At 41.1% G+C, this 11360-nt stretch overlaps 1 protein-coding gene across 1 annotated transcript in view; it reads left to right on the forward strand.

Annotated features, from left to right (window-relative positions):
* Nucleotides 1-9608, forward strand: part of LOC150087074 (nose resistant to fluoxetine protein 6-like) — a 37201-nt gene extending 27593 nt beyond the window's left edge. Inside the window, exons 5-7 of the mRNA XM_090372365.1 lie at nucleotides 616-701; nucleotides 2111-2281; nucleotides 9556-9608. Of these exons, the coding sequence (XP_090228491.1) occupies nucleotides 616-701; nucleotides 2111-2281; nucleotides 9556-9608 (310 nt within the window). The remainder of the gene's footprint in view (nucleotides 1-615; nucleotides 702-2110; nucleotides 2282-9555) is intronic.
* Nucleotides 9609-11360: the final 1752 nt, after the last annotated feature.

Consider the following 11360-nt stretch of genomic DNA (forward strand, 5'->3'; position numbering starts at 1 on the left):
AGAAAGAGTTTAGTAGTCTCCCAGATACGTGTCCTGTTTAGTAATTCTAAATCGTGTGGTTTAACGAAAATGAAAAAATAAAAGAATAAAAATTCATGTCGAAATTTACCAAAAAAAAAGTGAGAAATGAAGTTATTTGTTTCAGCCACCGAAGTGCTCTTGTGGGTAGAATGATTGGTATAATCGCAATCATCACTACACCGGGTGGAAAAGACCCGAGTTTGAATCTCGTCAACGAGGGAATCGTTTTCCCAAAGTGGGTGAGTTAGTTGGTCTCGCACGATACTATCAGGGGTCTTTCTCCCAGAAACTCGGGTATTTCATCCAGAAAAACGTCAAATCGACCTTAGAGCATTCGCAATTAACAGCCATATTATGTACGGCGCAATATGGCCTAAGATGCTGATGCACCTAAAACTCTACAACAACTTACCTGCATCATCAAGTCTCAACGCGCACAACATATGATTTAATGTTTCATATAAAGCAGCATCTCCTAAAGCAATACATCAATCATGTAACAGAAACAACTATAATGTTAATACACTAAAGGAAAACTAATTTATTCGTGAAAATTTAAGAAAATATTACCGTACATAAATGTTTCACTTTCAGGACTTTTTTCTCCTTCCTGGGTGTTCTGCTTGTTCTTGGAACGCTGCTCGATATCTCACAAGATAGGAAGATGGTCGGATGCAATAGTAAGTAATCCTATTCAATTATCGACCATAGCAGAGAGAGGGGGGAGGGGGATAACTGAAAAGCAGCTTCAGACTCCTGTTAACTTCGTGTTAACTTTCAAATAACTTCGTGTATTTGACTTAGTACAACATATGAATGAAATTCATGTTAGTGAAGAAGTTCTTATTAGTGACTAATAGTTATGAGTTTTGCCAGCAACAGATGCACACATAATGTAAGCAACAAATTGGCAACTTTCAATGGAGCAGAATATTGCAATTTTCTCTCATAAAATCGGTCTGAAACAAGTAGAACGAATATTTGGCACACAATAAGAAAATAGCCTCCCAGTACACGTTTACTTTGTGACAGAAACCGGAATATCGATCTTTTTAATATATACGTAAACTGGAAGGATATTCATGGCCGCCGTAGCTGTGGGTTGAACACTGGGATAGAACAGTACACGAGCTTGAGTTAATTTGGATAAAAGTCGAGTTCTTGTTGTATACTCTTCATCTTCTAAACTCCTATGATCCTAGGTGAGCGTCCAAAGTATAAGCAAAAAAATTATTTTATTTTTAAGTGATGAAATTGAGGAGCTGCGAGGGCAGTTTGGTATCGGAGCCCTAGAAATTAAGATATCAACCTAGAAATCAACTGGCAATTCTACCTCAGCCCACTTGGCGAAAATTCTTGGTTAAACTTAAACTGAAAAAGGTGTTTTAATAAAATGAGAACCAGAATGCATTAAAATCCTGAGACAAACAATGGGCTTACTGGAATTGACATCCCAATTTGGATTATCTTTTACTCTCCTTTAAGTAACGGATAATCCAAATTGGGCACTTCGGTAATATATGTTTTTACTCCACTTGGCGCACTATGACCATAGTTGCCGATGGGCCTAATAAATCCCTAAACCCCACCAACAACAACAGCAAATCCATTAATACTTAACTAAATTCCTCAGTATGGAATGTTGGATTCTACGTCTGTTTAACATAGCGACCCGTTGCCATCTTTAAGTCGTTGTTATTCCAAAATCCTATAATTAACGACCATGAAAGCAATTTACTATAATCAAGAAACTGTATTACCTTTTCTCGGTCGGCAACGTACATCATAGAAATCAAGAAAAACGAAATCATTGCGGATACTTCCGGTGGCTGAAGCTTACATTTCAGCAATCCAATCTAGTTTGGACCGAATCACAGTAGAGGATCTGCTACCCTATTAGTGGATTGAGAGAAAGAGTGCCAAATCCGTACGTGGGTTTTTGTATTGAGAATATTCTCGAATGAACTATACAATAACAGGAATACTGGAAAAATTAAAACTAAGGAATCATATCATTATACATGTACAATAGTATAGGATAATAGTTATATTATATTCAGTAAATTTGTATATTTTCAAACTATTCTAGGTCTCTTCGCACGAATTCTGATTTGTTTTTCATTGGCGAGAAACACAAGAAAGATCTTCAACACGAATGCCCCTCCACATCAACTCTCCTGTCTTGACGGCATTCGCTTTCTTAGCATGACATGGGTCATACTTATTCATACTTATGTTTTTACAAGCATGGACACAAAACGTAAGTATTAAAAGGAAATAATAAAAGTATGTCTTACTGTAATCCTTAAAGTATATCCCATTTTACAGTAAAGTTTTTTTTCCCTAAGAACAACTGACCGATCTGCCATATTTGGGAGGCAAATTAAGCGTAAAACGTAGATTTTAATAAGTTAGTAAGACAAACGTCTTAGGTGAATTAAACGAAAGGGTAAAGTGATTCATTAGAAACCTAATAACCTACAATTACAGTAATAAAGGTTCGTAACTTTTTAAACAGACCTCTAAAGGTGCCCGCATGCATAGGCAGGAATATGATCTCACAGGAATCATCATACTGGTGGGATCATATTCCCACATCAGAAAAATATCCAAAACATTTTACAATTCTTGTGAACAAAAATTAGAAAGCGCGTTTTTTTATTATGGAACGCACCTGTTGAAGTTGTTAAGAAACGAGTTGATAGTATGATTAACAGAAGAAAAATGAATCAGTGGGGTTAGAATGAATGTCCTGTTTTATTTTATTCATTTGTATCCAGAAGAATTTACCATTTAGTAAGTACAGTGGTCTTAATACTCGTAGTAGAACAACTTTGCCATACAAAGATTTTAGATGACATTGCGCTACTTTTAAACATTTGATATCATCCAAAGGTTAATCCCTCATTTATATAAAAGATCATACACTGAGTAGAAGAGGCTGAACTCTGGCAAGCTCATTAATTTAATTGGTAGGGTTCATAAAAGGAAGTCATATGTCCCTCAATAACTATCATGCAGTAGGTAACAATGCTATAGAAGAATCTTCAGAATTGCAGAATAGCTAATATGAATGTTCTGTTGTTGAAATATTATTTAATAAGAGGACTGCATCCTCTTCTCAGATGCAGTCTTTGTGAGAAACGCTGTGGTTAGAATCACCGTCCTCCCCACACGTGTGAAAAAAGCCTGGTTTGAATCCCCTTTATTCATCTTTGTTTCTTATATCACGGTTTGTTCTCCCGGGATCTGTGTTTATTCGTCCAGCAAAACGTGAAAACTGAAGGACACATGCGCAATTTATGGACAAAATGCACAAGGATAGATGACACTGTTCGCAGTTGCCTATAATATGACAGCATTTTGTCCTATGATATGTTCCGGGACATATTGAGCCCTCACGTGTGAAATGACAAAATAGTCTTATAATCTCATATAGTTCTCCGAAATCTATTTGAGATAATAAGATGAATTAGAACTTTGTCCTATGATATGTATATTAGCCTTAATGTCCAAGTTTGCAGACGAAACGAAGGTTGGCAGGGCTGTTAATGACACTAATGACAGTACGCTGCTGCAACAGGATCTAGAAAAGTTGAGCAGATGGGCTGAGATGTGGCAAGTGAAGTTTAACATTGAAAAATGTAAAGTAATCCATACGGTAAGCAGTAACCCCAGAGTAACGTATCAACTCTGTGGTACTACACTGACAGTGGTAGAGAATGAAAGGGACCTGGGGGTGGTTGTGCAGGCAGATATGAAGTTCTCTGAGTAGTGCAGACGGGCTGCAAGAGTAGCTCATGGTGTGTTATCAATGATATACAGAAATTTTTATAGAAGGGATAAGGAGGTGATTTTTCCCTTGTATAAGGCAATGGTCAGGCCACACCTTGAGTTCTGTATACAGGTCTGGAGGCCTCATATTAAGAAGAATGTAGAGCTGTTGGAACGTGTATAGAGAAGGGCAACAAGATTAGTGAATGGAACAAAGGGCTGCTCTTACGAAGAAAGGCTTAAGTTTTGCGAATTACATTTTCTGGAGACTAGGCACTGGCGAGCTGATCTGATTGAGGCGTATAAAGCCTTGAATGGTTTGAGCATGCTCAATGTTGACGGGATTCTTCCTCTAGCACAGAATAATCGCCTGAGAGAGCATAAATTCAGATTGAGGAAAGACAGAGGTAGGATAGATGTGCGGAAGTTTGCCTTTAGCCAGCGGGTGTTTGATTGTTCGAACAAACTTCCATCTGTCGTTGTAGAAGTTGATAGCTTAAACAGATTCAAGGCAGAACTAAAACATTTGGAGCGGGTGGATGAGTGAAATGAGAAGGGTGTGTGTGTGTTTGAGCTGATGCTATAGCTAATATTAAGCTTGCTTTCTTATCATGTGCCCTTGCTAATGCACATCACTGTTCGCAGTTGCCCCTCATATGACAGCATTTTGTCCTATGATGAGCTAGCTATTTTATAATTTCGAAGAAATTACAATTATATATCATATTTAAAGAACTAACATATAAAACCCATTGAATTTTTAAGTACAAATTCTTGGAAGGCCGTGACATATACAGTATCCTTATTCAGAGCTCTATGTAGCTGTAGGTAATAAGAGGATTGCCACCAAAATTAGTAAATAAACTATACAAGGCATGGGGAGAAGGATCCGTGAAAAAAAAAAAAAAAAAAAAAAAAGTTTCAAAACCTGCCGATAGGGGATAATAGGGCGCTGTACAAGAGAAAAGACATGATAATGTACCAACAAATAAATAACTAAGAGAAACCTTATGAAATTACAATTTTTTATTTGTGCTCTTTGCAAAAAAACAGAAAGAAATTCAACTAAACTGCCAGAGGAAATAGTTTCACAGGTCCAAACTCATTACCATTGTGCTGGACCAGAAATTGCATTCAATGAACAGTGTGTTCGACTGCAGAATGCAACATCTCTGGAGTACTGTTCCCCACATGCTGCGTTACGTTGTCCTTTAAGACAGCCAGGTTAGGGACACTTCCTCGATAGACATTGGCCTTGAGGTGACCCCACAGACAAAAATCCCACAGTGTAAGGTCAGGCGAACGTCGTGGCCATGCAATGGGAAACAAACGACTAATGACTCTTTCTGCAGTAAAGTGATGCTGGAGAACCATCACTTTACTTGTGATGCTTCTCCAGTAAGCATCACAAGTAAAGCTTGTGATGCTTACTGGAGCATCACAAGTAAAGGTCGTGAAATACGAGGCCCATCTTACCTAAAAATTGTCTCATCCATCCTCTTTGCTACAGTTGAAAAATAATGAAACTGCTCAGCATGTGATGATATCTTTGTGCTGTAACGAAGCAGGTAGCTAATCCTGCTGGGCGCAATTCCTCAAAGGAGTATGGCCCTAGGATGAAATTTGAAGTCACACCACACCAGACAGTGATTTTCGGCGAGTGCAATGTGATTTGCTGAATAGCATTCGGTGCTTGTGAAACCCATATTCGGCGGTTTTGAGTATTGACAGTCCCATCGAGATAAAAATGGGCCTCATCTCCCAAAAGAATTTTCTATGGCCAGGCATCGTCCACTTCCATTCTGGCCAAAAACGTTACAGTAAATGTCATTCGTTTTCCGGATAATCTCTTTGCAGCTGCTGCTACTGGCGAGTAATCATGTATGTGGATTAGTTTCTGAAGAATTTTCCACACAGTGCAATGGGATTTACTGAATAGCATGCGGTGCTTCTGAAGCCCATATTCAGCGGTTTTGAGTGTTGATATATGGGACACCCAATTGTTTCGCTACTCCCAGTGTGTTTCTACTAGTTCCAGCAGCTGTATCCATGGATCGGTCGATGATGGTCGTTGCAACTTCCTCTGCTACCTGAGGTGAAACAGTCTTCTTTCGTCTTCCAGGCTTATCCACAAAGGGCCCAGTTTCCTCAACTTTGTTAATCCTCCTTCTAACTGACCCGGCTGATAAAGGACCCTGACGTAAGTTCTTACAGCGTCTAAATTCACGCAGAGTGGCTGATGCATTGCATCCATTAACGTGCAAGAACTTCGCAATTAAAGCGCAATCGGGAAAAGCTGTTACAGTAATCTTAAGGAATACGCTTGCGATGTTCTCATTGTGACTTTATAATTCTGTGCTGCTGGGGAAATTAAATTAACTCAGACTTATGCAAATTTTCTGCTCTCTCTCTTATTTTTTAGTTTGGATTGAAGAGTTTAGTGCAATTCAGTTTCTTTCTGTTTTTTTTTTTTTTTTTTTTGCAAAGAGCGCAAATAAAAATCTGTAATTTAATTAAGGTTTGTTTTAGTTATTTATTTGTTGGTACTTTGTCGTGTCTTTCCTCTTGTACAGCGCCATATTATCCTCTATTGGCAGATTTTGGAACTAATATATTTTTTACGGGATCCCTCTCCCCATACCTTGAATTTTTTTTTTTTTTTTTTTTGTTAGTTGTTGGCTCATCGGCTTCTGTGGCCATAATGCACCTCCCAAAGTTTTGCATTTTCCTCTGATCCAAGGATTCGAACCCGCGACATTGGGGTTGCCAGGCGGGTAGGGGACTGCTGGCACTCATCGAGTGCGGGATACTGCTACAAACCCCTTATAGGGTAGGATCAGCCGGCACCGTTCTGGTGCGGGATTGGTGACACTCTGGAGAACTTCTGAGTGCGGGATACAGAGTCCATTGGCCTCTGGTGATCATGCAGGGGCACCTGTCCCCTGCTACTTTAAATCCCACTCCCAGACCCCTATTTTCACCTCACAAAGAGCGAACTGCTCCTCAACTTCAGTCCGTCTCCTTTTCCCTCTTTCTGTTCCTTCTAACTCGTACTCCTGCTCTGTTTTATCCCCCCCTCTTTTTTTTTTTTTTTTTTTTTTTCACTTGACCTTTGTTGGGAAGCTCAGGCAACCCTGGCAAAGGCCAGCCAGAGTATAACGGGCAGCCTGGTTCACCTCCCAGTGGTGGTGGCGGGCAACGTGGGGTCCCACTAGGGGCTCTGCGGCCAAGCAGCCAGAGACAACAACAAAACATAACACTACTCTGACAGAAACCAGACATTACACTTTTTCTGGCTTTTACAGAGATTCTGTACTTCTTCACAAAGTAACATGGTGCAAATGTGGGAAGCCACAGTTGGCACCTTTCACAAAACACTATGCCACTATGCCAGGCGGGGTTGACAGCAAACTAAATTTCCAGCCACATCTTAAATACCTAAGAAGAGAGATACGCAATTACACCGCCCTTGTCACCAGGGCCTCCAGACGGGACGGACTCGATAGGCACACTCTGTCATTCTATAAAGTGGTATTTACCCCGATTATAACGTACGCAGCAGGCATCTGGTACCCGAACGCAATCACTGTTAGTGGTAGAAGAATCCTCGACTCTCTGCAAAGAACCATCCTGCTCGCTACTACCCGCGCCTGCTGCACTGTCAGTACCCATGCTCTGCAAATCCTGGCAGGCGCCATGCCACTGGACCTGGAGGTGGTCCGCTGTGGACTACTCTTCCACCTCTCCAAAGCAAATTCCAAGACCATCTTCGACTTCACAACAGACCCCGCAAACGACAGAACAGCAGAAAAGAAGCGTCTCCTCAAGCATCTGCAGCAGGCGTGGCAAGCGAGATGGACTACTTCCAACAAAGGCGAAATCACTAGAAAGTTCTTCCCTTACATTAACAGGGTGTTCCCCAGGCTCCCCCCCCCTGATTTTCACCTGGCCTTTATGCTACATGCCTGTTAACTGGCCATGGATCATTAAAAGGCAAACTGATGGCCCTGGGAATCATCGAACACACACCTGCTTGATAGTAGGGAGGAATATACAGCTTTTACGCGTTTCGCACAAGAGCTCTTCAGCTGAAGGAAATGCTTACCTACAGTTCCTGTACCGGCACCACAACGGTCCCAAGGAAGACAACAGACGGTTTGAGACCAGGATGGACTTCCATCCAGAATAGGCAGTCATGAACGTGACCGTCACACCGTTAAACGGACAACTATCCGACGACTGGAGTTTGAAAGCTACCATAGGATTGAATTAAACCCCTGGATTGGACACCACCCGATGTCTATGACAGAGGCGCGAAATGGCGATCCTATCTGTGCTCCCTTGTACAGTCACTTTCAACCCCATTCCTTCCCCTTTCTACGCCTTCGCCTGATGGACTGAGTGTCCATTGCTTGGTTGGGGATGATTTCGCCTATATCCCCTTACCCTTACTTTCATTCCCCCTCTTCTGTACACCCTGTACTACCTCACTCTATCTAATCGCTTTTTTATTATTATTATTATTATTTGTATTGTTGTTTTTTTTTGTTTTGTTTTTTTTTTTTAACTTGGTCTCCGCTCAGGAAGCTGAGGCGACCCTGACGGAGACTAGCCAGAGAATTATGGGCAGCCTGGTTACCTCCTAGTTGTGTGTGCGGGCAACGTGGGGTTCCACCAGGGGCCCTGCAGCCAAATGCCAGGACACACAACAGAACCCAACACAAAACTGCACATCCAACACACACTTTCCTGACATCTACAGTAGTACTGTATTTCTTCACAGTGACATATGGCGCAGATGTAGGAAACCATATGTGGCGCAGATGTAGGAAACCATATGTGGCGCAGATGTAGGAAACCATATGTGGCGCAGATGTAGGAAACCATATGTGGCGCCTGACCCTAACACTATGCACACTATATGCCAGGCAGTCACTTTATCCACCTGGTCGGCCCCATGCCTTGAATAGTTTACTAATTTTGGTGGCATTCCGCTTATTACTTAGAGCTACAGAGAGCTCTGAACAGGGATACTATAATTATGGCCACCCTGTCCTTTGCTGTGTACGTTAAACTCAGATATTAAGCCCAAGGTTTCCAAAAGATATAAACCAATTATGTAACTTCTATGGCGTTATTTTAAATCAAGAAATTACAATTTTAAGCTTTTTTTTTTGTTGCTGTTGATTTGTACGGATCGGAAAGAAAGAGTTGTTGCCATTTTAAGGGGCTTTCAATGAAGTCATTACTTTAACTTTTCGAGGACATAGATTAAGTCAAACTAATCGGTATCAACATACTGACTCTCCTTCTGAATCAGATAGCCTAATTTGTTTATTTCCAAAATTCAAAATCTTAGTGTTTAATACACACATTGGAATTTCGGACACAATCCGTTCGCTGCCTTTAGACTGTAAATGCAAGTGCCATTCCATTATCCAACAGCTCTCAATTGTCTACGATGTTACAGATGCATCTATTCATGGAGAAGAAACCTGTAAATCTGCGCTGAGGTCGATTTTCTGTTTGCTTGACGAAAAACCGTGTTTCCGGAAGATAAAAGCATGCAACCCTCGCCGAAAACCAACTAACTCAGGTTGACTCTAACTCAGTGCATCATTAACGGGATTCAAACCCAGTGTATGTGAACATTCAGACTGATTTGCACTAGAACATAATATTTGATTTCACAAGTAACAGAATCATTTCTTCGTTTACGCTCAATTTTATATTTTTGGATTTTCTTATTTTCTGTTTCAGCATTCCGGGAGAATTGTCTCTTTCACCGAATTCGGAAACAGATAATTCTCTGAACAACTGATTTAATTATTATCACGTATTATGCGCATTTTAGCTACAGTCAAAATGAGAGTAGGAATGTGCTATACGCTTTATGACTAATGAATACAACGAAAAATTGTACAGAGAAAAAGAGTGGGCCAGTAAATCAGATTAAATTACAATAGGGGATCGAGGGGAAACCCGAGGGATCAACACTCTTGATCTGGTTATCAGCAGTGATTATTCATTTATTAAGAATTTCCAGATAAAGGAACCACTAGGTGGCAGTGATCACAGTGTACTGATGTGGGATTTACTTAAAGATGTAGCTACCATCAAGGGTAAAGGGACGCGTTTTTGTTTTCGTAAAGGTGACTACAGCGGTCTCAGACAGTGTTAACGCTTTTCATACCAACTAAGAAATCCGTTTAGGCCTAAATCTTGATTTAGGCCTAAACGGATGTCAGACGAACTAATGAGATTCGTTGCAATGGAGAAAAATGCATATAAATTATCAGGTGACAGAGAAGCCTATGGCAGATATAAGCTAGCCTGTAATAAAGTCACAAAGGAACTTAAGCAAGCGAAGACAGATCACGAGAAATCTTTGGCAAAGGATGCAAAGAAAAACAGCAAGAACTTCTTTACTTATACAGGGTGTTTCAGTTAAACGTTTCAGAACTTCTAAGAGGGGTAGGGTACATCCTGACAACTCGAAATCATATAGCAATGTGGGGTCGGAAATGCTTTCCTGAAGCGGTGTTGTACACAGAAGCACCATAAAGAAAAGAGACCGTAAGTGAGAAATCGTTTTAATAATACATGAAAAGAAGCAAAAGGTACATGGATTAAAGTAAGTGTTCGAAGTTTCTTCCACGGGCTACAATGCACGCCTCACATCTCCGACGCATGGACATCCGAACATTCTGGAATACTCCAGGCGAATTTCGAATTTCTTCGGCAGCTACTGCGATTCTTGCAACCAGCTCCTCAGCATTGTCAACAGGGAACAGGGGTGTCATAAACTAGCGATTTCATATGGCCCCAGAAATAAAAATCAAGACATGATAGGTCCGGTGACCGAGCAGGCCAACGCACGGGACCACCACGTCCGATCCACTGTTGACCAAATGTGACATCCAGGTAGTTACGAACATCTCCGCTATAATGGGCAGGGGCTCCATCGTGTTGGAACCACATTGTCTGTTGCGTCGATGCAGAAATCTGTTCATCTCTCAAAAGTTGTGGCAATACTTGCTGCAGAAAGATCAAGTAGATAGGTCCGGTTAGACGACACGGTAACAGGTAAGGTCCGATGAGGTGATCTCCCATAATACCGGCCCATACATTGACCGAAAATCGAATCTGTGCTGCACGACGTCGTATTGCATGCGGGTTCTCGACCGCCCAGATATGGTCGTTATGCGTGTTGAAAATTCCTTCCCTTGTGAAGGATGCCTCATCGGAAAACAACATTTCAGCAGGAATCGCAGTAGCTGCCGAAGAAATTCGAAATTCGCCTGGAGTATTCCAGAATGTTCGGATGTCCATGCGTCGGAGATGTGAGGCGTGCATTGTAGCCCGTGGAAGAAACTTCGAACACTTACTTTAATCCATGTACCTTTTGCTTCTTTTCATGTATTATTAAAACGATTTCTCACTTACGGTCTCTTTTCTTTATGGTGCTTCTGTGTACAACACCGCTTCAGGAAAGCATTTCCGACCCCACATTGCTATATGATTTCGAGTTGTCAGGATGTACCCTACCCCTCTTAGAAGTTCTG

Source organism: Mastigoproctus giganteus, chromosome 4, assembly GCF_048544385.1.
Source record: "Mastigoproctus giganteus isolate SK-2022 chromosome 4, ASM4854438v1, whole genome shotgun sequence".
Taxonomy (NCBI): Eukaryota; Metazoa; Arthropoda; class Arachnida; order Uropygi; family Thelyphonidae; genus Mastigoproctus; species Mastigoproctus giganteus.